We start from the raw sequence: 23,190 nt of genomic DNA, 5'->3' as shown, positions 1-23,190 counted from the left end.
TTCTCATTTGATTGCTAAGTCCTCGGGTCCTCTTGAATGTTTTCATTCAAATTGTTGAACAACTTCAATTTCCCTGGGCAGTTACATGAAAAATAACGATTATCAGTACCGAACGGAAAAACAGACCGGGAAAGGTTGATGAAATGAAACGGTTGAAGTGAAAATTTGGGAAAAATTACCACAGAAACGAGATTCAAATACTTCTACTATGGATTGCGGAGTACTTTATCACAAATTTTTATTTTCACTTTAATTCATCTATCTTTTCTCTTGAGTATTGATGAAAAGAAGATTTATTCTCAATTAATGAACAATTGAATCAATGGATGGAATCAGTTTACGACGAACCAAATACAACCTGTGCCTAACTCCCTGGAGCATCTCTCCGAGATTAGAGTCAGTAGCCGCTGCTAGTCCCCAACGATCTGGAGATGAGAGAACAGATCGAAGCATAATTCGTTCAATTTAACCAGTGTTCTCATTGACTCATGATTTGATTTCTTATTCATTAGAGGCCGCTTTTTTCAATTCGCTCTTCAAATGCATCAAAAAATGATTGTAATAGTCTCCATTGATAATTCTTCTCTTTTTCAAGTTAGTCGATATAAATTATACTTCGAGCGTTCCAAAAAACTGATGCCATGACTTTTCCTACTGCTTTTTAGACTCTTCGGACAGCTTTCTCCGGCTGCACGTCACTCAGCTGGCTAGCAGTTCTCTGAATCGTTGATGCGTTTTTTTCGTGCCAAGATTTTCGGGTAAAATCTTAAAAGCACTTCCAGTTGATGTGCCAACAGTAAAAAAAAACAGTACTTCTAAATGAAACGTATAACTACCTCTCCATCAATATTTCAATTCTTACAGTGTGCGATTTTACTTTTCGGCCTTTGAACCGAGGAACAAGTTTCATATACTATTAAAATCAGTTCATCGAATCGCAATATGACTGTGTGTACCTTATGATCAAAAAAGAACCGGAATTTTATTAAAAAACGTGGTTAATCCACCTGGCAGTGAGATGATACCTTTTTTTATCAATCCGCATGTGTTTTTTTCCATGGATATTCTTAGGTGTTTATCGTCGTTTTAAACGGCAAATTGAGATTTTAATCACTCATTACCCTGTAATGTCTTAACTGCAAATCGTATCGAATTTCAATCTTAACGTGTGTCAATCGATTGAACATTCCATGAGATTTCGAAGTAAGTTCCACTTTAGAGTTTTTCGTCATTATTTATGGTACTTCCAGAGCCGGTATTCAGGAACTAGCATAACCCAAAATGATTCGAATGGCCATAAATTAATACGCCAAACAATATACATCTTCTATATCGGTATGAATTTTAAAAACTCATCATCTGTAATTCTAGAATCGGATAAAATTCACCGATTTTGTATGGGACCTTAAGTCCTTTAATTTGAATTTTTGTTTTTGAAGTTCGATTTGGCCTTTTTGAAAAAATGATTGAGCTTTGAGAAACGATTCGATACTGGAACCGGAGTTCTAAAATCGGTGTAACCGAAATAAGTTAAATTAACCTGAGGAGTGTGTAGACATCTTTGAGAAATTGTAGTGCGAATTAAAATTTGGGAGTACATTCCGAATCCTAAAACGAATACCGCTTAAACTGAAATAAATTTATTTGGTAATCGACTATCCAAATCAGCAAACCCGATAAACCTGATTAATTTATGTGAAATGGACATTTTTATACTAATCACCCTGTATCTCCTAAACCAGAAATCGGATCTGACTAAATTTTATAGGATTTTAAGACCTCTCATTTGAATCATAGATGATTCTTAGATTTTATTTGAATCTTAGATCGGTTCTGCCATCTACGAGAAAAATGAATTACATTATTTTAATTTCGTTTCACATATCATCCTGTGGTTCCGTAATCAGATGTCGGATCCAAACGTCATTCAGGAACCTTGTTTGAGAGTACTACTTTTCATATGAATCTGAGTTTGTAGAATCTCGACGCTGATCTCGACGAACTGAGTCGTATGGTATATGAAAGTTATGTTTTTCCAGTATTTATTGCTGTAAGTAGTTTAAATCATTATAATTATGGAATTACTTTCAACTTGAAAGTGCTGATATTATCTGGTTTACATATGCCATATTCGAAAGATTATGTTGCCAAAAACGAACCGTGCTAAAATCGGTCCGAGGCTAAATGTCATGAAAAAGGATGCTGTACACAATCTTTTTGGTACTTAGAAACAATTGTATGTAACAGCATAAAAAATCGTGTTTTCCGTTGCTTCCAAGCATTTCTTTGTCATACAGCGCTCAAAACTCCTACTGCTGGAATAGGGGGAAAAGTCGTTTAGACAAAAATTTCGATATCTCCGTTAAAAATGGACGGATTTTAACAATCTATGGCTTGTTGGATAGGTATTATCGTACGGAATCTAAGTCTGAAAACATATTCTGTTTTCAAGGTCAATTGTGACAGATACTGTCAAAAAACTTAAAATTTTGACATAAAACTTCGTATAACTCGAAAAGTAAACATCCGATCTCAAAACCATTCAATAGCGTTTTGGGTGACGGGGAGACCTTTCATTTGCGACTAGTTTGAACAAAATCGATCCAGTCATCTCTGAGATTCCGACCTCTTAGTTGACAACACACATACAGACACACACACATACACACACACACGGACATTTGTTCAGTTCGTCGAGCTGAATCGATTAGTATATGTCATTCGGCTCTCCGGGCCTCGGAAAAATTTTCTAAAGTTTGAGCGAATTCTATACCTATTTTTTATATATATAAAAAAAGGTAAAACGCAAAATTTCAATTTTTAATAAATTTTTTTATTATCGCCTTCCAAGTACTCTCCTCCTGCGGCAATACATGCATGCCAACGCTTGATCCAATTTTCCATACAAGTTTTATAGGCCGCCGAAGGTATGGCCTTTAGTTCACGCAGCGAATTCTCCTTTATGGTCTCTATGGTCTCAAAACGCGTTCCCCGCAATGGCAATTTGAGTCTGGGGAAGAGGAAAAAGTCACACGGGGCCATATCTGGAGAGTACGGTGCTTGGTTGATGATATTGGTTGAGTTTTTGGCCAAAAACTGCGACACAACCAACGCTGTGTGAGCCGACGCATTGAATGAAATTCAGCTTTTTTGGCACCAGCCGAGAAGTGACGCGTTTCAAACCAAAAACATCAGTTAAAATGTGTTCGGCTGATCCATAAGAGATACCCAACAACACAGCAATCTCTCTAAACGGTACAGAACGATTTTTCAACACGATTTGCTTAGCCGATTCAATGTTTTCTTCAGTAACAGATGTTGTTGGGCGGCCAGGGATCTCATCATGATCCAAGCTTGTACGACCACATTTGAAGCGTTTATACCACTCGTATGCCTATGTTTTTCCTAGACACGATTTACCAAAGGCCTTTTCTAACATTTTCAACGTTTCGGAACACTTAAATCCATTTGCAGCACAAAATTTGATGCACGCACGTTGTTCTAAATTTTCATCCATTATAAAAATCGCCACACGAACATTTTTCATCTTCTTTGTATAGACGCCAAACAAAAACTAATCGTACGATATGCGTCAAAATTTGACAGAATGTTTATAAAAGTGTTCGTTGAGAGAATAAAAGTTTATCCATTGGACAAGCGCGGGAATTTTAAAATGAAAATTCCGGTTCTTTATTGATCATAAGGTATGTGTGTAACAAAAATGAGCCTCGATTTTCTCGGAGATGGTTGGACCGATTTTCTTAAAGTTAGATTCAAATGAAAGGTCTATTGGTCCAATAGCCTGTTATTGAATTTTACCCAGAACAAACTTTCGGTTCGGGAGTAACGAGGTCAAATATGCAAATTAATAAAAAAGACTGAACCTGGTACTGAAAATGAGTTCGGATCCTGAAACTGAAGACTAATCCAGAATGTGGATCTGGGATTAGACCGACTAAAATTATGTGGACTAAACGTCAGTTAATTTGCTTGGACTCAGTCAATTACGCATTATTCGATTATGTAAATAGTTGGAAAACCAAAATTAGATGCACGGTTAATTCATCACTTTTATCGAAATTACCGATTTATCCGCTATGCTTACATAAATTGACGTATTCCGCTTAGCTTTTTACCGAAATTTGGCTGTCTAAAATACGTAAGGAGTGTATCGAAAAGTAGTTAGCAACATTGATTATTGAATTAAAAAGCGAAAAAAAAAACATATTTTGACATCAGTTTTCGATATATTGTAGAAAAATTACATTTTTATGCATTTCACTGATTATATTGAAGAAAATCCTAGTTTCTCTGAAATGCTCGCACTTTGGACTTGACATTCTTAATTAAATTCTGCACAGTTACTTTTGTGACTTTCCTGGTGGCAGCTGTCCAGTTTTTTTTGAACTCCTGCATGTTTTGGGATAGTGTATCTTCCTTCCAAAAGCGCCGCTTGAGAATTGCCCAATACCTTTCAATTGGCCGAAGATCCGGGCAGTTCGGTGGGTTGATGTCCTTTTCCACGAATTGTACATTATTTTTTGACAACCACTGTAGAACGGAGTTGGCGTAGTGGGCTGAAGCCAAATCCGGCCAGGAGAGAGGAGCCTTATGCTTTCTGTACAGTGGCATCATTCTCTTTTTCAAACATTCTTCCTCGTACACCTTGGCGTTAATTGTGCCCTTCGTGAAGAAAATCGACGACTGCAAACCACAGGTACAAATTGCTTGCCAGACATCTTCTGCCCAAACTTTTTCATCGCCACCGTGGTGTCAGCGTCGTCCAGGTCCTGGTATACAGATTTCGTATAATATTGCGGTCCGGGCAGCGCTCGAGAGTCTACCTTGGCGTAGGTTTCGTTGTCGATCAGGATGCATCCGTCTTTTTTCTGTAGAATCCGGTTATACAGTTTTCGCGCTCTTGTTTAGGCCTGAACTGGCTGTACCAGGGACTTTTTCGGCACCTTCTGTTTCTTGTACGTTTTCAGGGAGTTCCGAACTTTGATCCGTTGAATCATCCCGATGCTGGTGTTGAACTGCTTGGCCAAATCCCGCGTCGACGCCGACACCACTTTCTGAGCACCAAGTGTGCAGAATTTTCTTTCGCGTTTCCGGATCAATTCGACTCATCATTGCAACGATAAACCATACCGAAATCAATCGATTGCGTAGCTGTTATTGACATGTAAACAAACATGTCACCGAAAAAAACGCTGCAAAAAATTAAGCCATTTCAGAGTAATAACTGTTTGAATGTTGCTAACTACTTATCGATACACTCCTTATACCGAAAACTTGGTAATTTTGTACCGAACAGTTTTCACTTTGAATTAATTCGGTAGATTTGAAAGAAATAGACCGAACGATCAATAGTTTATCAGTTCTTAACGGATCGTTCGGTAAATATTAACGAATCAAATTGTCAACACGCCATATTGATTTTTAGTTGAATTTGGTCAAATTGAGTAAAAGGGAATTATTTTAAACAAAATGTCTAGACGCTTCGTTATTTGTGTTATGCGATTATCTTCGAGTTAATTAAGGATTGTAAGTATAAGTTGAGCACAATGATGATTAAAGTGATTATAATTATGGCGCTTTTCCGCTGGTGCCCTTCTCCATTCTATAAAAAATATGGTAACACAGGTTCTAGTTTCTAAATATCCGCCTCTTGCATCAGAGACAGGCGATGCAAATGCAAGAAGAATCTGCGCGGCTACAATCGGTACGCCAACTACAATATTGGAGAATATTTCCGACGAAGTTTGGAATTCTTTAAAAAATAACATATATTTTCAATCAAATAGTAAAATGCATTCTAAGTTCAATTATTTTGTTTTTGGTTTTCTGAAATTTCAAACATTAAACTAAATCAAATTCAAAATTTATTTCATATTGTATTGATCTGTAGAAATTACTGAATTAATCGGTAGAAATTACTGAATTAATCGGTACTGAATTTATATAATTTCTGATACCATGGAGCAAATATTATGTTGTCGTTTGAAATACAACAAGAGATTGTTCCACCCATTATTGTACTGTAGCACTTTTGAAAAGGCGCGTCATATTGAAGTAAGTCGTATTCGCTTACAAAAAGTGCACTCGATTTTCTCAGAGACTGCATAACCGATTTTTTTAAACTTAGATTCAAATTAAGGGCAATATAGCCTGCAATTGAATTTCATTCTGATTCGACTTTCGGTTCCAGAGTAACGGGGTAAAATGTGCAAAATATTAAACAAGTGCTCCCGATTTTCTCAGAGACCCCTAAACCAACTTTCACAAACCTAGCTTCAAATGTAAGGTTTTGTAATTCCACAGAACCCTATCAAATTTCATTCGAATATGACTTTCGGAATTACAGACTGATATGTATATATATATATATATATATATATATATATATATATATATATATATATATATATATATATATATATATATATATATATATATATATATATATATATATATATATATATATATATATATATATATATATATATATATATATATATATATATATATATATATATATATATATAATAAAATAATTTCAAAATTATTTTCATCAGGAATCAGAACAAATTGGCTCAAATGGCACGTTCCCCTTGATATCGCAGAGACGAATCGCATTGACGTCAATGTTTCGGTTTCAATAAAAAATTTAAAATAAAATTATTTAAATAATAATCAAAGAGACTATATTTCTTAATTCGATTTTTTCGGTGATTGTTTTTTCCCAATAACAGTTTCCGAGTTGCAACTTTTGATGAAATGTTCATGCCCAGAAAAGACTGTCTCAGAAAGTATGGACGCAACCAAAAACCGCTGCCATTTACCAATGGTTCAGAATCTGTCAATTTTTATGGCTGCGTCCTGTTGTTTACACTCTTCTCTAACCACTTGTGCAGTTGTTTATTCGTTTGCATTAGTTTGTTTCGAAATGCGTGGACTTTCAGCAGAACAACGTCGGAAAATTGTGTACAAATGGTGCACAGAACGCGGACTGTCACTGAGAAAGATAGCAAAATGGAAGGAGTAAGTGAAAAAGCCGTGCGAAATACAATCAGGAAGTTCGGTGACGATAACACCTTTGAAGATAAACCGAAAACAGGTCGAAAAAAAGGTCCTGCTAAACCTCAGTTGGATAAACGTATACTGAAGGCTTTCCAGCAAAAGATAGAGGTTTCAGTTCGGAATGTGGCCAAAAAAGTGGACACTTCGAAGTCAAATGTTCTTAGGGCTAAAGAACGTTTGAATCTTCGAACCTATAAGCAGCAGAAACAACCAAAACGTAGTCCAAAACAAGAATCATCGATCAGGCCGAGGGTTCGAAAGCTGTACAATACGATTCTCGCTGGAAATTTGAACTGCATAATCATGGACGACAAACCCTACGTGAAACTCGATAACAAATCCCTGCCGGGATAACAATGTTATACGGTGCGAGAAGGGCAAGTGTTAAACCAGTCCGAGACATAGATTGAAGTCGAAAAATTTGGTAAGAAAGCTATGGTCTGGCAACCAATTTGTAGCTGCGGTAAGATTCCTAAACCCTTCATCACCACTGCATCAATGAACAGCGAAATATACATCAAGGAATATTTACAAAAACGACTTCTACCCATGATTCGAAGCCACAAGGATCCTTTTGTGTTCTGGTCAGATCTTACTTCTTGCGACTACTCGATATCAACGGTAGAATTGTATACTACCAAAACTGTCACTTTCGTTCCAAAAGACATGAATCCACCAAATTGCCCACAACTTCGACCAATTGAGGAATTTTGAGCATTGCCGAAGGCACATTTTAGGAAACATGTCTCGGCAGCCGAAACCATTCAACAGTTCGAAAAGATAGGAAAAAAGTGTTAAAACTTTTCGCCAAGAAGTCTGTACGGAATTTAATGAGGAACGTTCGCAAGAAGGTGCGCCAACTAGTCTACAATGGCTAAAATGGCGATATGAAAGTGCGTTCACTTTCTGGGACAATCTTTATGCATTGTTGCGGTTGTAACTAGATAATTTTTCAGAAGAGACAAATCGCAATGTTTCGGTTTCAAAAACAGCTTTAAAATAAAATTATTTAAATAGTAATCAAAGAGACGATATTTTTTAATTCGATTTTTTCGGTGATTGTTTTTTCCCAATAACAGTTTCCGAGTTGCAACTTTTGAAGAAATGTTCATGCCCAAATACATATCTCCTTTTTAAAAAACAGTCTTGAGTGAAATTTAATTTCTTATCAGTTCACAACCGATGGTTTGTCGTATTGAAGAAGTGCATCGGAACAAGTTAATTCTGATGTCAATTTCTGTAATTGCTTAATACGGAATTGAACCTTCAACTTGGAAGTGTACTGTGTTTATGCTTAGCTAACTGAATCAGACAAAGAACTTAAAAAATTGCTTACATTTGCACCAGGACCGGTGAATCGCAAAGGTGTGGGTTTCCGTCATGACAACGCTCGGTCGTATATATCTGTGGTCATTTATAAACATATTTAGAAGTTGAATTGGGCAGTTATGCCACACGCCGTCGGAAGCGGCGGCCTCTTGCATACAAACCTGTAACCGCCTCGTTTGCCCGGTCTACTCAAAGCTAGGTTTCTTTGCTTTAGTTAGGTCCGAACGAGCGGTAGTGAGGTCGGACAGCACACGAAGCAAATCGATGTGGCGAAGCCGCATTAGATTTTTTTTTTAAGTAAACGGAAAATACCACATACATTTGCTTGGTAGATACCTATGGAATTGCTTTGATGATTAGTAATCAACAAGTTTCTTTGGGAACTCCGTTCTGAGGTTCATGAATCAATCTTTATTCAAGAAGTACAATTGTAGGTCAACAAAACGGGCGTTAACGTCTTTAATTTGTTTTTATTTTAAATCGATTCCCATTACGATTTTAAAACATTTGCAGGAATCGGCGAAATGACCCTTTCGGCGAAATGGGTTTCGGCGAAATGACATTCAGCGACATGACATTCGGCGAAGTGGCCCATTCGGCGAAATGACATTCGGCGAAATTACCCTTTCGGCGAAACGACTTTCGGCGAAATGGCTTTCGGCGACATGACCCTGATCCATTTTTCACTAAACACTATACTATAACACTCAACCGTAAGGAAGAAGGCTATTGTTGGTTGATGACTGACAATTTCTACTTTTTATTTTTTTAACAAAATGTGCTTATCACGTAATGTTCCATAAACAGTATACAAACGATCATTCACAGTTTTAAATTGGTCAATAATGCAATAATACATGGACGTATCAATTATCAAAATCAAGTGTTTATTTATTATTTTTTTTTATTCAGGAGCAAGGGAAAAGCCCGCTGGAGCTGAGATCTTTGTTCTCCTTCTCCAGCAGGCATAAAACCTTCTCGTCTTTGTATCAACAGATAACATTTGTCCAACTGATACATAACGAAATCTTAAATTACCCTTATTTAAACTACAAAGCTAGCTAACAACTATTGATATCGTCTAATTATCTAAATAAAACTAGCGGGAAAAAAATCGGAGATAACGGGTTTTAATGGTGTTACGAGATAGATTTAAATCAAATTCATCAGAGCAAGTATTAAATACGCGACACATACTCGAAAACGGTTCATTAAAGCCATAGTTAGTTCTAGCACGAGGAATTCTGAGAAAGGGATTAAACCGCAAATTACGCCGATGAATGTCAAAATTTAGCTGTTGTAGGAGATCTGCACAATCAATTCGAGATTGGATGAGGTCCGCGACGAAAACAGCTTTCAATGTATCACGGCGAACAGATAGCAAATCGAGGTGTACGAGCCTACATCGATCTTCGTAGCTTGGGAGATTCAAGGGATCTCTCCAGGGCAGGCGACGCAAAGCAAAACGAATGAACTTGCGCTGAACAGTTTCAATGCGCAGCTTATCAGTTTGGTAATATGGTGCCCAAACAACAACAGCATCTTCCAATGTAGAACGAACTAGAGCGCAATATAACGATTTCAGGCAGTATATGTTACTGAAATTCTTTGAGATGCGAAAGATGAAACCTAGCATCTTGAATGCCTTAGAGAGGGTATATTCTATGTGACCTTTGAAACTAAGTTTTGAATCCAATAACACACCTAGATCCTTAATTGATGTCTCCCGTTTTAGAACAGCTTGCGAAATAGTGTAATCATACGTGATCGTGGTTCGTTTACGAGAGAAGGAAATAACGGAACATTTAGAGGCGTTCAGGACCATTCTGTTGACGTTGCACCAGTTGGAAAATACATCCAGCTGTGACTGCAAGAAATTTGAGTCTTTCAGATCTTTGATGAGATGAAACAGCTTGAAATCGTCGGCGAATGATAGCTTCATACATTGCAATGCGAAATTCAGATCATTTAGATATAGCAGAAATATGAATGGTCCTAGATGGCTTCCCTGAGGAACGCCAGAGCTCACGATGAATGATGTAGTAATGCAGTCACCAATTTTCACGGTCATACTACGACCAGTCAGATATGATTCCATCAAATTGAGAAAAGGGCCGCTAAATCCAAGCCTGTCGAGCTTTGTAATTGCTACAAGATTTTTTTTAATGGCTCACATGCCGACTATCTCCTATATCATGTTTAGGCAATTGCATTCGCAACGAGGTACACAGTAACGTGTGCATTTGTTCTGGTTCCAAACAAGGAACATATATTTTCATTAGCTGATTTCGAGCAATTTTGAAATTGTATGGGATTTAACCTGACCTAATTGTTTTATCCTGAGGTGATAGCCCAGCATGGTTTTTATTGAGCAAACCTTAGTTTGATTAGATTGGAAATAAAATCTTAGTACTAATTTCTAGTCGATCCCAAAACGTTACAAGGACTTCTCTTATCTCGTTGTTATTCCCTTGTTATCCTATCGGAAGTCGTCTTGGAAGATTATTGTGATTTATAATAAAAAAACTAATTCAATGTTATGTATCCTCATACCTTCTTGTACCCTGATGTACCTTTACACACGGTAATGGTCAACTAGCTCGTACGAACTTTAACCTCAGCACAAACCAATCCGTCTAACCGGTTCATGCCGCACGGACGTAAATTACCCCAGCACATGTACACCAACAGTCGATTAATCTTGCATTCCGCGCCGAAAAGTTTACCCCTCTGAAACACAATCCAGAAGCCCGGATTGCCAAAACTGCCATTGTCGGCAGTTTTCCATACCCGGTCTGAAGCTTCGTTAAGTATCGGCGGATCGTACCCGGCATGAGCCACTACACGGCACCCTGGTCAATGTTCCTGCCACTCAGATGCGCTCCCGGATCTGGGATGTGCTCCTGAACCCGAGAGAAGCAAAAAAGTTTACCAAACATTTTAATTGAGTTCAACAGTTGAGAAACTCCAGAGCTCCGAATCCGACAGGCAAAGAACGTGGCCAACCCCTTTCACGGAGACGATCGTCGGCATGGGAGCCCGGGAAAGCGCTCTTGAGACGAATGATAAAGTGCGTTGCTGGCGATAGGCCTCCCACGGCAGGCATCCGGAATTCACCCGTCTTCGCCACGCTATCCGAAGGGATTGCCAATATTTACTTTTTTCGCGGTTTGTAATAGACGAGGGAAATATGTGTATAGGAACACTATCACTTGAGTAAACAGCGGTTGAGTCAGTCGCATTCCTAATTCCCTCTCTCTCTCTCTTTCTTTCTCTCTCTCTGGTTTATATCTCATGTTGAGAACGCTTGGTTGGGATGCAGAATGAGAAATGATTGAAGCAGACCGTTGGATGCTGTCCAGCCGTCTGTGTCGATAACGGTACGCATCAGGGCGAAGATCGTGAGAATCCAGAAGCAGCCAATTTAAAATCAATTAAATGTGTGTAGCACTAGGCGCGATTGAGGGCGGTTTCCTTTTGCTGTATCTGGCATTTTTCGTCAGTTGCTCTGGTTTGTGTCCGTTGATGTACTCGCGCTCAAGAGGGGATACTTTCATCAATGTTAGTATTTAATCCAATGTACGCTTTGACGGTGGCAGGGTACGTGTTTTTGCGCATTCTGTATCGCAGTACGCGTACTGTTCGTTCTGCTAGAACACGGAGGACAGTGGAGGATATCTGCATATTTTCTAGCACGCTTGTGATAATGGATCATGCGTCAAGTGTATTGATTCGATATGAGTTCACCGAGACTCTATGAGAAATTTTCAGAGGTAAACTGTTGTGATGTGTTTATTTCAGATTATAGGATTTTCGCTTTGCATGGAATGGAATGAAATAAGCGAAGACATTCAACCAATCGTTCCAATCATCTTTAACTTTAAAGAAGAACATTACATTAATTAAGATTCCAGCTCGGTAAGCATGAATATCAAGCACTCCGAGCTTTCCAAACAGTCGGTTCAGTAGTCCAGCATCAATATCGTTTCGGTGGGGCGATAATAAACATATGATGGTGCCGGTACATCTACTGTGTCATCTAAACACACAGCCTCATTCCATTCCCATCAGCTGTACAAAGTTCACAACCTTGTTAGGCATATGCGGGTCGGTTCGTCGGGATGAATTCATCACAAAATTGAGATCGCGTCTTATGCGGGTGGCTGGCGACGGCAGCGGCGGTGTTCAGCAGCACAAACGACACGGTATGGGGGCTTCACAGTGCTGTTAAAATACATACCCTAACGGGTAAGGCCGTTCTGCTGCTGCTGCTGCTGTCGTTGTCGTTGGTCGGTCGAACATAATGGTACAGCATAAAAGTTCAATACGACGACCGAAGCGAGGGGCGACCATCGTAAAAGGCTTCAAATCGGAAATATTTTGTTCGCCGATGATGGTGATGAACAAACCACGCGCATTCCGTTTAACTCGAAGTGACGGTCGTTTGTGTTTTTGAACGACAGCGAAAAACATTACTTTTATTGAGCACAGATTGATTTTGGAGATTCTTAGATCCGGGGTTGCTTCATAGGAAGCGTCATGGAATGGCCGGTGCAACCGCTGTAGCCTCAGTGACAGGGTTTGCTAGTCATAAATGGGAATAATAAATAAGGAAATTTTATTTTACTTCAACACCTGCGGCAACATTTGAGCTGTGTTATTTTTGCCATGTATACGGTTGTTTTTACTTTTGAGAGCAGAAAGCATATTTATTTGTCAAAGTCTGTATCAAAAATTATAATTTTCATAAATTATGATTTTGAATTCTGGAACACGTTTAAAAAAACAAAAATAAAGGAAACGATTTACAAAGCTGTAGTGTTTTTTACCATCCATAACTTTGTATCCAGCAAACATGTCAATCAATGACGGTAGCAAGATGAGTCATCCGTGTAGCTTGACGTTGCCTAAATGCCAAGTGCAACGTGATTGTCGAAATAGACGGTAAAGTTTTTCCGCTCGTGGTGTACCATAATCTTGTGTGACATTTTGAATTTCTCATGAGTTCAAACGCGTTGCGTTGAGTAGTGTGAGCCTGTTTTTGCCTAGCTATCAACCTGGCCGTCGACGGCTGCTCCTGATTGGCACTATACAGCTACAGCCGTTGTGTACACTGGAGATGGTCAAGGTATTTATACCACGGGAACGGGTTGGATTTCAATAAAAAAAAGTTGTTTTTTTTTTTGTTATTTCTGGTTCGGGTTTAAAAATTTGCATTTAGAGATGTTCGGAATTTGAACACGTTTCCCAAAAATGTAGAAGACAACTTTATTTCCACGTCGTTCAAATCAAACATTAACTCAATTGGAATTTAAAAAAATGACTTGTGATTGAATGAGCAAACGTATATATTTTTTCTGTGACCTTTCTCTTGCCAATGAAATAGTCTCATTATTGTGAGCTTATCAGATAACCCAATAGCGACCCTTACACGAGACAATATTATTGTCAATACAAGGAGTATTGACAATACTTTTGATTGTGTAATGGAAACTTCATTGGATTGACGAATATATTGTCAAAAAATCAAAAGCGGCCCTTACACGTGACAATATTATTGTCAATCCAAAGTATTGTCAATACCGTCAATCCAATTGGCTTGGTAACTTGAGTCCGCGTTTTTCGAAAAAATCAAGCGTTTGCAGTTTTAAATATTGCAACTGAATATTGAAACATTGAGAGAAAAGGTCATAGTACATATTTAACTGTTTCCTCTCTGGAGAGAAAGTATTGTAGGATTAATGAGCAGTATTGATTTTTTGACAATATTTTCGTCAATCCCATGAAGTTTCCACTACACGATCAAAAGTCTTCTCAATACTCCTTGTATTGACAATAATATTGTCTCGTGTAAGGGCAGCTAAAACTGTTCATCAATCCGACAATAATTTCATTACACACCTTTTCTCTCAATATTTCAATATTCAGTTGCAATATTTAAACCGCCAAACGGTTGAATTTTTTGAAAAACTCGAACTCAAGTTATCAAACCAATTGGATTGATGGTATTGACAATACTTTGAATCGACAACACTATTGTCACGTGTAAGGGCCACTGATAGTAGCTTTCAAATGAGTCTTTCAAAATCGATTCTCTCATCTTCGAGAAATTGTGGTGTAGTAAAAACACTGGGATATGTCGGTTATGTTACATATAAGATTACTTCTCTCGGGCCGGAAATGTTCGTCATAATCCTTCCAAATTTGATTAACATTGTTAGCTTTCAAATAAGTTTAAATTGGTTGAAGTTTGTGGAGTCATCTTCGAGAAAATTCAGCTGATGAGAAATATGCGTCTGGTCAGTTACGTCACTTACCTATTATAATATAAGAAACGGAAGTGACAACAGTTTGATTTTCGAACTTCATCAAAAATTCAAGAGTTGCTTCCAAACGAGCAAAGACTTGTAGAAAGCGGTTCTGCCGACTAAGAAAATTTAACAATAAAAAACATTTTGTCGGTTACATCATTTATACCGTTCTATTTCCGGAATCGCTAGTGCCAGACATTTGATCTTTGAAATTGATCCACAATTAAATACTAGCTCTCATACGAGTTTAGACTGGTTAACTCCAAAACGCTCTCGTCGGTTAGATTTCTACACCAGCGCTACTTCAAACCTCCGTTTTTTGGTTACGGTTTACTATAACTATAATCAACCTCTACGATAATTCAATCTGATGTTTAGTCTTTTGTTTACACTGGTGAATTTTTTTTATTTCTCTTAACCAGCTGAGCTACGACCTTGTAAAGTTGGCCTGGGGGAGCAATGTATCCCGCTTACGTTTGTGTTTTATTGAAAGCGAAAAATACAGAAATTTTAAGATTACTGTTTTTATGAGCAAAATATATAAACACAGTAAGCGAGAAAAATGTAAAGGATATTGTTAGCTACAACATTGCTGAACAATAGTGATGTCTATCTATCTATATATATATATATATATATATATATATATATATATATATATATATATATATATATATATATATATATATATATATATATATATATATATATATATATATATATATATATATATATATATATATATATATATATATATATATATATATATATATATATATATATATATATATATATATATATATACATATATATATATATATATATATATATATATATATATATATATATATATATATATATATATATATATATATATATATATAAAATAATAGCGAAAAATGTGTGTGTTGCCTCTGGTATGCGTGGGCCGATTTTCGAATTTGCTTCGAAGATGACGTTTATGCGGAGGTTTTAGGCTATAGTACATAAGGAAAATCCTTCGGGAAAGTAGGGAAAAACTAGAAAATTGGTTCGTTTACAATTGGAAATTTTCCACTCAATGCATGCTGGATCTCTGATGATTGCTTGGGGTGTATGAAGTTGTGAAATGCTAGCTGACTGTAGAGCAAAATATGAATACTAGATTACTAATAAAATCGTTCGGCGCCAAACGAGCTGATTTGTGCAAAAATTTCACTGAGCCTACTTGATTCACGTGTTTCTTTATTCCCAATCACATGTTCAATTAAGTAAAGGCACCAAATGAACAGCATACAGGTTTCCGTTTTCCGTGAAGCCGTGAAGCCAAATTATAGAACAATTATAAGAAAAGAAAGTGATTAACATTTTTTTTTATAATTCTTTGTTTTCCTAAAACTCCAGAAATGTGAATCTTATCTTCACAATAGATATAATTATTGCTGTCACAACGCACTGAGACAACAGGATTGAGGTGTGCTTCCAGTTCAAATTAACACAGTTAACTCAAACACCAAAACTGTTCGGTTATCTACTTTTTGGAACAATTAGAAGAATGTTTTCTGTTTTTTGTATACATTTTTCATAAGCATTTCTCATGCTATATTTTTAAAGATTTTTTGGACGAGATTTTGTGTAAATTTTTCTCGAAACGACCTTCAAATGTTGTCCTTTAAATTGAAAGTTCGGTAATTTATTTGAGTCCAAACGTCTTCAATTGGCCCAAACGCGATTCGAATTATATCAACCCAGAGTACATCGAAAGTTTAAATTATTTGCATTTGAGTGGCTATGAACAGTTTCGTCCAATATATTCGAACAATCCCATTTGCCTCCTATTATTAAATTACATCGATGGAACCGAGATTTGGGAACTCATCGACATGTTTTACCTATTCGAATGACTCACTCTCTTGCTCATAAACTGTCAAACTAATTTTGGTTGTATTTTGCTTGAATCATTTGGGACTCTTAAGAGCTGGAAAAAACTGCTTTAAAGGTCGAAGTGTACGTGTATACCTGTTTTTTGGAAAAATCGAATCAAAAACAATTGTCAGATGATTCATTTTTACGGAACATTCTACCATTCTATTTCACTGATCGCGAGCAATCATGAGGGTCGTTCGATTATTCTGACTTAAGAGTATTCGAAATAAGTTCACCGGGACAGCTACAGGTACAGAAATAAGAGGGACAGTACAGACAGTACAGAACTTTAGGAAAAAATAAGGAAGGTACAGGAACAAGTACAGAAAGTACAAAACCAAGCACAGAAATTAGAGAAATAAGTACAGGATGTACTGGCACAATTGCAGAGAGTTCAGAAAAAGGTACAGAATGTGCAGATGGTGTAGATATAAGTACAGAAGTTACAGGACCAAATACAGAAAATACTGGAGCAGATATAGAACGTACAGGAACAAATTCTGGAACAAGCACAGAAAGTACAGGAACAAACACACAAATTACAGAAACAAGCGCACAAAGTACAAAATGAAGTGTAGAAAATAGAGGAACAAGTACAAACAAAAGTTTAAAGTTCAAAAGTTAATCGCAAATGTTGTCGAGGCAACAATTTTGAATGGCAAATTAGAAGAAGAAAAAGTTTTCATTCCACGCATTCCAATGATGCCCACTAATATGCCAGTTCAATTTGAACGTCATTTTCTGATCCGTTTAACTTTTCTGTTACCGTCAATAATCATTAGGAGTTTGTAGTGTGGGCAATCGTTATGAGTCTGTAGCGTGAATTTAAAGTTTTTTTTCAGATGGTAAATTGTACGCTGTCTGTTTGTGTTTCGGCACACTATCGGTTTTATAAATTTTGTCCTGTTGTCCGCGATATAAAAAGATTGGGGCTACTACCATAGAGCATTATAATGATATTTATCTTCAATAATCATTAAAATGCCCTAGTACAAAATTTGGCTGACCCCTAAATGACCAAACCTGCATCGGCCAGAAATAGTCGAAAACACGTTTTCGTTCGGCCCGTCAGAAAAGACATTGCACTCCGTTGCAAAACAAAAAGTGATCTGTAAATAGCAGAAACTTAGCGATTCAAATTGAACTGCCGAGTTTAACACTAAGCAGTTCAATTTGAACTGCTCGGCACTGATGAGTCAAAGACGAAACGTAAAAATAACATTGAAATTGAGTTTTGGTTTTCTACATCTAATCCAATATTATTGCTCTACGAAGTGTGCAAGGGTCCGCTAGTCTTGTATATAAAAGTAACCATTTGATAAAAAAATATTATAGAGTTATTAGCGCAATATACGAGTGATGCAATGTCATTGTACATATCCGAAATCAGGAGTGGCAGCAACTAAGGGGGGGTAGGGTCTAAATCATGAAAAAATAATCATTTTTGCGATTTTTTTCCAAAATTATTGTTCAACAAAATAAATTCAAATGTTTTGCATCATTCGAACAACACTAATCAGAAGTGAACAAATCAAAGCAGCATAGTTAGAGTAGTAGTTTTTTCTAGACCCCAACGTTTCTATTTGATTTTTTTTTTGATTTTTTGAATTTTTGGTGGTTGTTCAAAGTGAAAACTACGGTTTTTTTTACAAAAAAATCCGCCGTTTTGTAGATGTCCGCGCCGGAACACTCTCTTCGATAGCTGGGGGGGTCACAAACCAATCTGCCGGGGACCGTGGATGTGGACTGTATAGACTTCTAAATAGTTCAAGAAAGCAATCTCTAATAGTTCTTTTGAATATCAAGGTTTAACTCAGACTTGGTTCTGTTCGGATAAATAGGAACACTGCGTGTCACGGTTTGATAAAGACTGATAATTTATTGTGATTCTGCTCTGCTTTTATAGCGTTTTACTGCCTACTGTGCTATCTCACACGAGTGTTAATTCGAAATCTAGAGACAATAGGTTTCTTTATTTTGCGTTCGCAACATACCGGCCACCAATGGAATACTAATTTCATTCATATAAAAAAAATGATTCACAAAATATAAATACTAGTTATTCATCTTCGTCATCTGATGTTATAGAATGCTCAAGAAGTTGGTTGTCGGGATCATAACTTCTCACTGTAGGATTCGATGGAGGGTCAGTAGTTTCATCGTTGATGGAAAGTAGGCATACTTTTGATATCGGACGATCGTAGATAGCACCAGAAGGTACCTTCACGCTCACAACGCGTACAAGTCTATCCGGACCAGGATGCACAGCGGTAACTCGAGCTAAACTCCACTTAAGCGGCGGCAAATTGTCTTCCTTCAACAGCACAAGCTTTCCAACAAGCACGTTTGGATGCTGGTAGAAATTCTTTGTGCGTTGCTGTAGTTGATGAAGATAATCAGTTGACCACAGCTTCCAAAACTGCTGAGACTTCCGTTGAATTGTTTGCCACAATGAAAGTCTATTACAGGGAACATCGGCAAGGTCGGGCTCCGGGATTGATTGGAGTGTTGATCCGACCAGAAAATGTCCCGGGGTTAGGGCACCCAAGTCGCTGGGGTCCTCGGATATGGCTGTTAAGGGTCGTGAATTGAGGCAGCTCTCAATCTGACAGAGAACCGTTTGCATGACTTCAAGCGTTATTGGTTCAAAACCGACGACACGACGAAGATGGTATTTCAATGCTTTAACAGCGGCCTCCCAAAGGCCACCGAAAGTAGGTGCACGAGCAGGAATGAATTGGAATCGAATGGTGGCTTCTGCACAATGTTTCGCAATCTTCTCTCGCTGTTGTTGATTAAGGAACTGTTTTAAAAGTGATTGTAGTTCTCTTTCAGCTCCGGTGAAGTTTGTCGCATTATCACAGTAGATACTGATTGGCTTTCCCCGTCGTGCGCAGAAACGTCTTAATGCCGCAAAGAATCCTTCGGTACTAAGATCGCTGACCAGCTCGATGTGTACGGCCTTCGTAGTCATACACACAAAAAGTGCGATATAGGCGCGCAATGGTGGAATCGATTTATTTCTTCGAATAGTATTTTTAATAAGGACTGGCCCACAAAAATCGACGCCAGTATTAAGAAACGGTCGTGCAGGTGTTACTCGAACCCTAGGAAGCTGACCCATAAGCTGATTTTCAGTACAAGGGCGAACTCTGTAGCATTGCATACAAGTTCTAACTTTTTTCCGTGCCAGGTTACGGAGATCAAAAGGCCAAAAACGTTCACGAATATGTGCAATCATTAATCGAGGACCAGCATGAAGTAATTGCTTGTGAGTGGAATCCACAACCAGCTCGGTGAACGGATGAACTGCTGGGAGTACCATTGGATGTTTTCGGGAAAATGCGTAAGGAGATTGGTTTAGCCGTCCACCAACGCGAAGAACACCTTCATGAAAAAAGGGATTGAGTTTTCGCCATGACTTTTTTAATTCCTGTTCCTTGCCACAGCGAACAAGAGCAAGCTGTCGAGGAAAACATTCAGCTTGAACAGCCACAACCAGACCCATTGTTGCCTGAGAAATTTCATCAGCTGGTAAGTAATTTGATGATACCAGAGATGTGCCTGAAAGTTTTTCTCTACAATTATTGACGAATCTTCGACAGTAGGCGGCAATTCGCAACAATTTAGTTAAAGATGAATAACGTTCGAATAAAGAATGATCAGGTGTACTAACAACGGCAGCAACCGCTGTGTTACCTTTTTCTTCGAGTTCATTCACTGACACCTTTGATGTATCAAATTTTGCAAAATAGTTCGGCCATTCTGCTGGTTCCAAAGCTATCCATGGCGACCCTTTCCACCATAGAGATAAATTGAAGAGTTCGTTAGGAGAAGTTCCTCGGGAGATTATGTCCGCTGGATTCTCCAAGCCGGAGACGTGATTCCAAGCACAACCATCGGTCAGCCGTTGCACTTCCGCTATTCGATTCGCTACAAACGTTTTGTACTTGGATGGTGAATTGTGTAGCCAATGGAGCGTGATCATAGAATCAGACCACATGAATGATTTTGCGTTAATATTCAGACTTTCAGTAACTTGACAGTAGAGATGACTTAGTAATACATCAGAACAAAGTTCCAAGCGTGGAATGGTCGTAGGATGAATTGGGGCAACCCTTGATTTTGCTGTGAGAAGACGAACAGTCACCACACCGTCATGGCCAGTGCTTCTTACGTAAATGCATGCTCCGTAGGCATATGCACTCGCATCGCAGAATCCGTGGAGTTGAATGTTGTTTGCTGAGCCTGGTGCCTTTACCAGACGAGGAACTGACAAGGATTTCAATGTGGTTAAATCGATTCGGTATTTTTCCCATTCATCGCACAAACTTTTGGGAAGGGTTTCGTCCCAGGAAAGCTTCTTCACCCATAGCGTCTGCATGAAAACCTTAGCCTTAATAATTATTGGGCCCACAATTCCAAGTGGGTCAAACAGTTTAGCCATTTCCGATGCCACTACTCGTTTTGTAATCTCTCCAAAGTAACAAACAACGAAAAGGTAATCGCTGGGGGCTGTTTTTTATATGTAGAAAGTGTGTGCAAAATTTGAACAAAATTAGTGCAGTAGTTTTCGAATTACGATGGACACGGACTTTCAAAACCTGCTTTCGAGAAAAACGCGTTTAAAGTTTTTTGTCTACGAAATCAATGAAAACAATTTACACTCAAGGAAGCCTGTAGGATATAATATTTTCAAAAAAAAAATTTTTATTTTCTTCATAATTTGTTATAATGAAACATTTCAGGAATGTTTTGTCAAGTTTAAGTCAATCAAAGTAGAAGTTTTGGGCCTATGCGCCTAGTTCTTATTTCTTCGCAGTATGAGATAAACGAAGATAAAGGTCCATAGCTTGTTGAGTTTTGTTCCGATGGACATGAAAACTTCACAGAATATTATTGAAATGTTTTACTATAAGAAAATACAAAGAAAAAAATAAATGATTTTTCAAAATTGTTAGACCCTACCCGCCCCTTAATCAATGTTGCTTTCAATCGAGCCTAGGTGTGTTAAAATCGGTTCAACCATCTCTGAGAAAATTGGACGGTAAAAGAAAGACGCTTGCTCGGTTACGCCACTGATACCATTATCGCTCTTATTCTGAATAACGACGTATTGATTTTTCGATCGAATCTTAGCTACCTTTGATTTTGCTAGCGTTATTGGGAATGCAAATTAAATACGACCGAAAAAACGATACGTCGTTATTCAGAATAAGGGTGTATATCTTCGGAACCAGAAATCAGAGCCATTCGATCTTCGAACTTGATCAACGGTCCAATAGTAGCTTTCTAATGAGCCCTAGCTTGTTGAAACGGTTCAGACATCTTAGAGAAAACTTTGCGCTAGCAAATTTCTTTGAAAAGTGCAAACACATACATTTCCCGATCCCGTCGAGCTGATTCGAATGGTATATCATAGTGTTAGTGTTATGGTCGAAAGTCGGTTTATCCAGCAATTCTATTACCTTTCTATAGAGAAAGGCAAAAAGAACCCGGCGAACGACCAAAATTATGTTAAAGCCAGGTATAAATAAACGATATAAAAAAGAAAGGCAAAAAAAACAATGAAATATATCAATTACTAAATCAGATTACTTTTGTTTAGCGAAGTAGTATCAAGCCTCAGATTGCTACTGTTAGACAAAAAATCTTCAATTTCGCATTTTTGGTGCATTTTTCCGGGATCACTCATCGTATCACGGTAGTAACTCTCAGACGACCGACTGTTGCTGTTGACGGAAATTATATGCTTTCGCTCCTGCATAAACATGTCTAGCTGAGACTGTAGCGAAATACTATTTCCGGTGTTTCTGTTCTTGATAGCTTCTATCTTCCTGAAGTTGGGATGTCATGTTCTTCCAAAGACATTTTCACTGATTGATAGTTTTGGTTTTGCTGAATAGACAGAATCATAATGTCAAAAAAATAAGAGCATAAAGCTTTAATACCCCGTATTTCGGTGAAATTGATTGGGTCGCCCCCGCCTCCTCTAGCACAAACGGACCATTCCAAAACTACTAACCAAAGGCGGCCACTGCCATTCCGATGCGATGCCACGCGCGTTTACCACTCGTACGAATGTTTTTGATTTCTTTTGTTTCAGACAGCACAGCCGATGGTTTGGCTTGGTTTAGCCGGGCCAATAGGGCACCCAGCTCCATACCAGCCATCCGTCCGTCATCATATCGGGTCCGTTCATTGGAAGCACGATAGCGTGGAAACTCGTCTGGATGTGGCAGTCGGTAGCGTCAGCAACAGAAGCAGCAGCTTGACTGTCATAAGCGGGTGGTGTTTGGTTGAAGGCCAAAAAAGTAAATTTTTTCCGACTCCTGTCGTGACCTGCTGTTTGACTCCGGCTGACACTGGCTGTTTTGCCGGACTGTTTGGGCTGCTACTTGTTCATGGTGTCAAGAGCAGATGAAGGCTGCGCTATCGTAGCCGAAATGCGCGCGAGTCTCCATTCACTTCGTTTGGTGTTTTGTTCGCTGCAGTTGATGATGTATGTTATTCTGGTGATCGGAGGTTGGTGCTGATACCTACCGACAGGATATATTTTTCA

General features: G+C 38.1%; 2 protein-coding genes across 4 annotated transcripts in view; one reads left to right on the top strand and one right to left on the bottom strand.

Moving 5' to 3' along the window:
• Positions 1 to 23,190, top strand: part of LOC131439659 (protein CBFA2T2) — a 230,787-nt gene that overhangs the window by 65,411 nt on the left and 142,186 nt on the right. The window lies entirely within an intron of this gene.
• Positions 18,688 to 19,602, bottom strand: LOC131433799 (uncharacterized). Its single transcript, XM_058600398.1, has one exon. It carries the CDS (start codon positions 19,600 to 19,602, stop codon positions 18,688 to 18,690), a length of 915 nt encoding a protein of 304 aa, XP_058456381.1.

This window comes from Malaya genurostris, chromosome 3 (assembly GCF_030247185.1).
Source record: "Malaya genurostris strain Urasoe2022 chromosome 3, Malgen_1.1, whole genome shotgun sequence".
Lineage (NCBI taxonomy): Eukaryota > Metazoa > Arthropoda > Insecta > Diptera > Culicidae > Malaya > Malaya genurostris.
This window is presented reverse-complemented; position numbering and strand designations above follow the sequence as displayed.

Excerpts from the sequence above, each read along its gene's own strand:
- LOC131433799 (XM_058600398.1), bottom strand. The coding sequence starts at position 19,602 with ATGACTACGAAGGCCGTACACATCGAGCTGGTCAGCGATCTTAGTACC.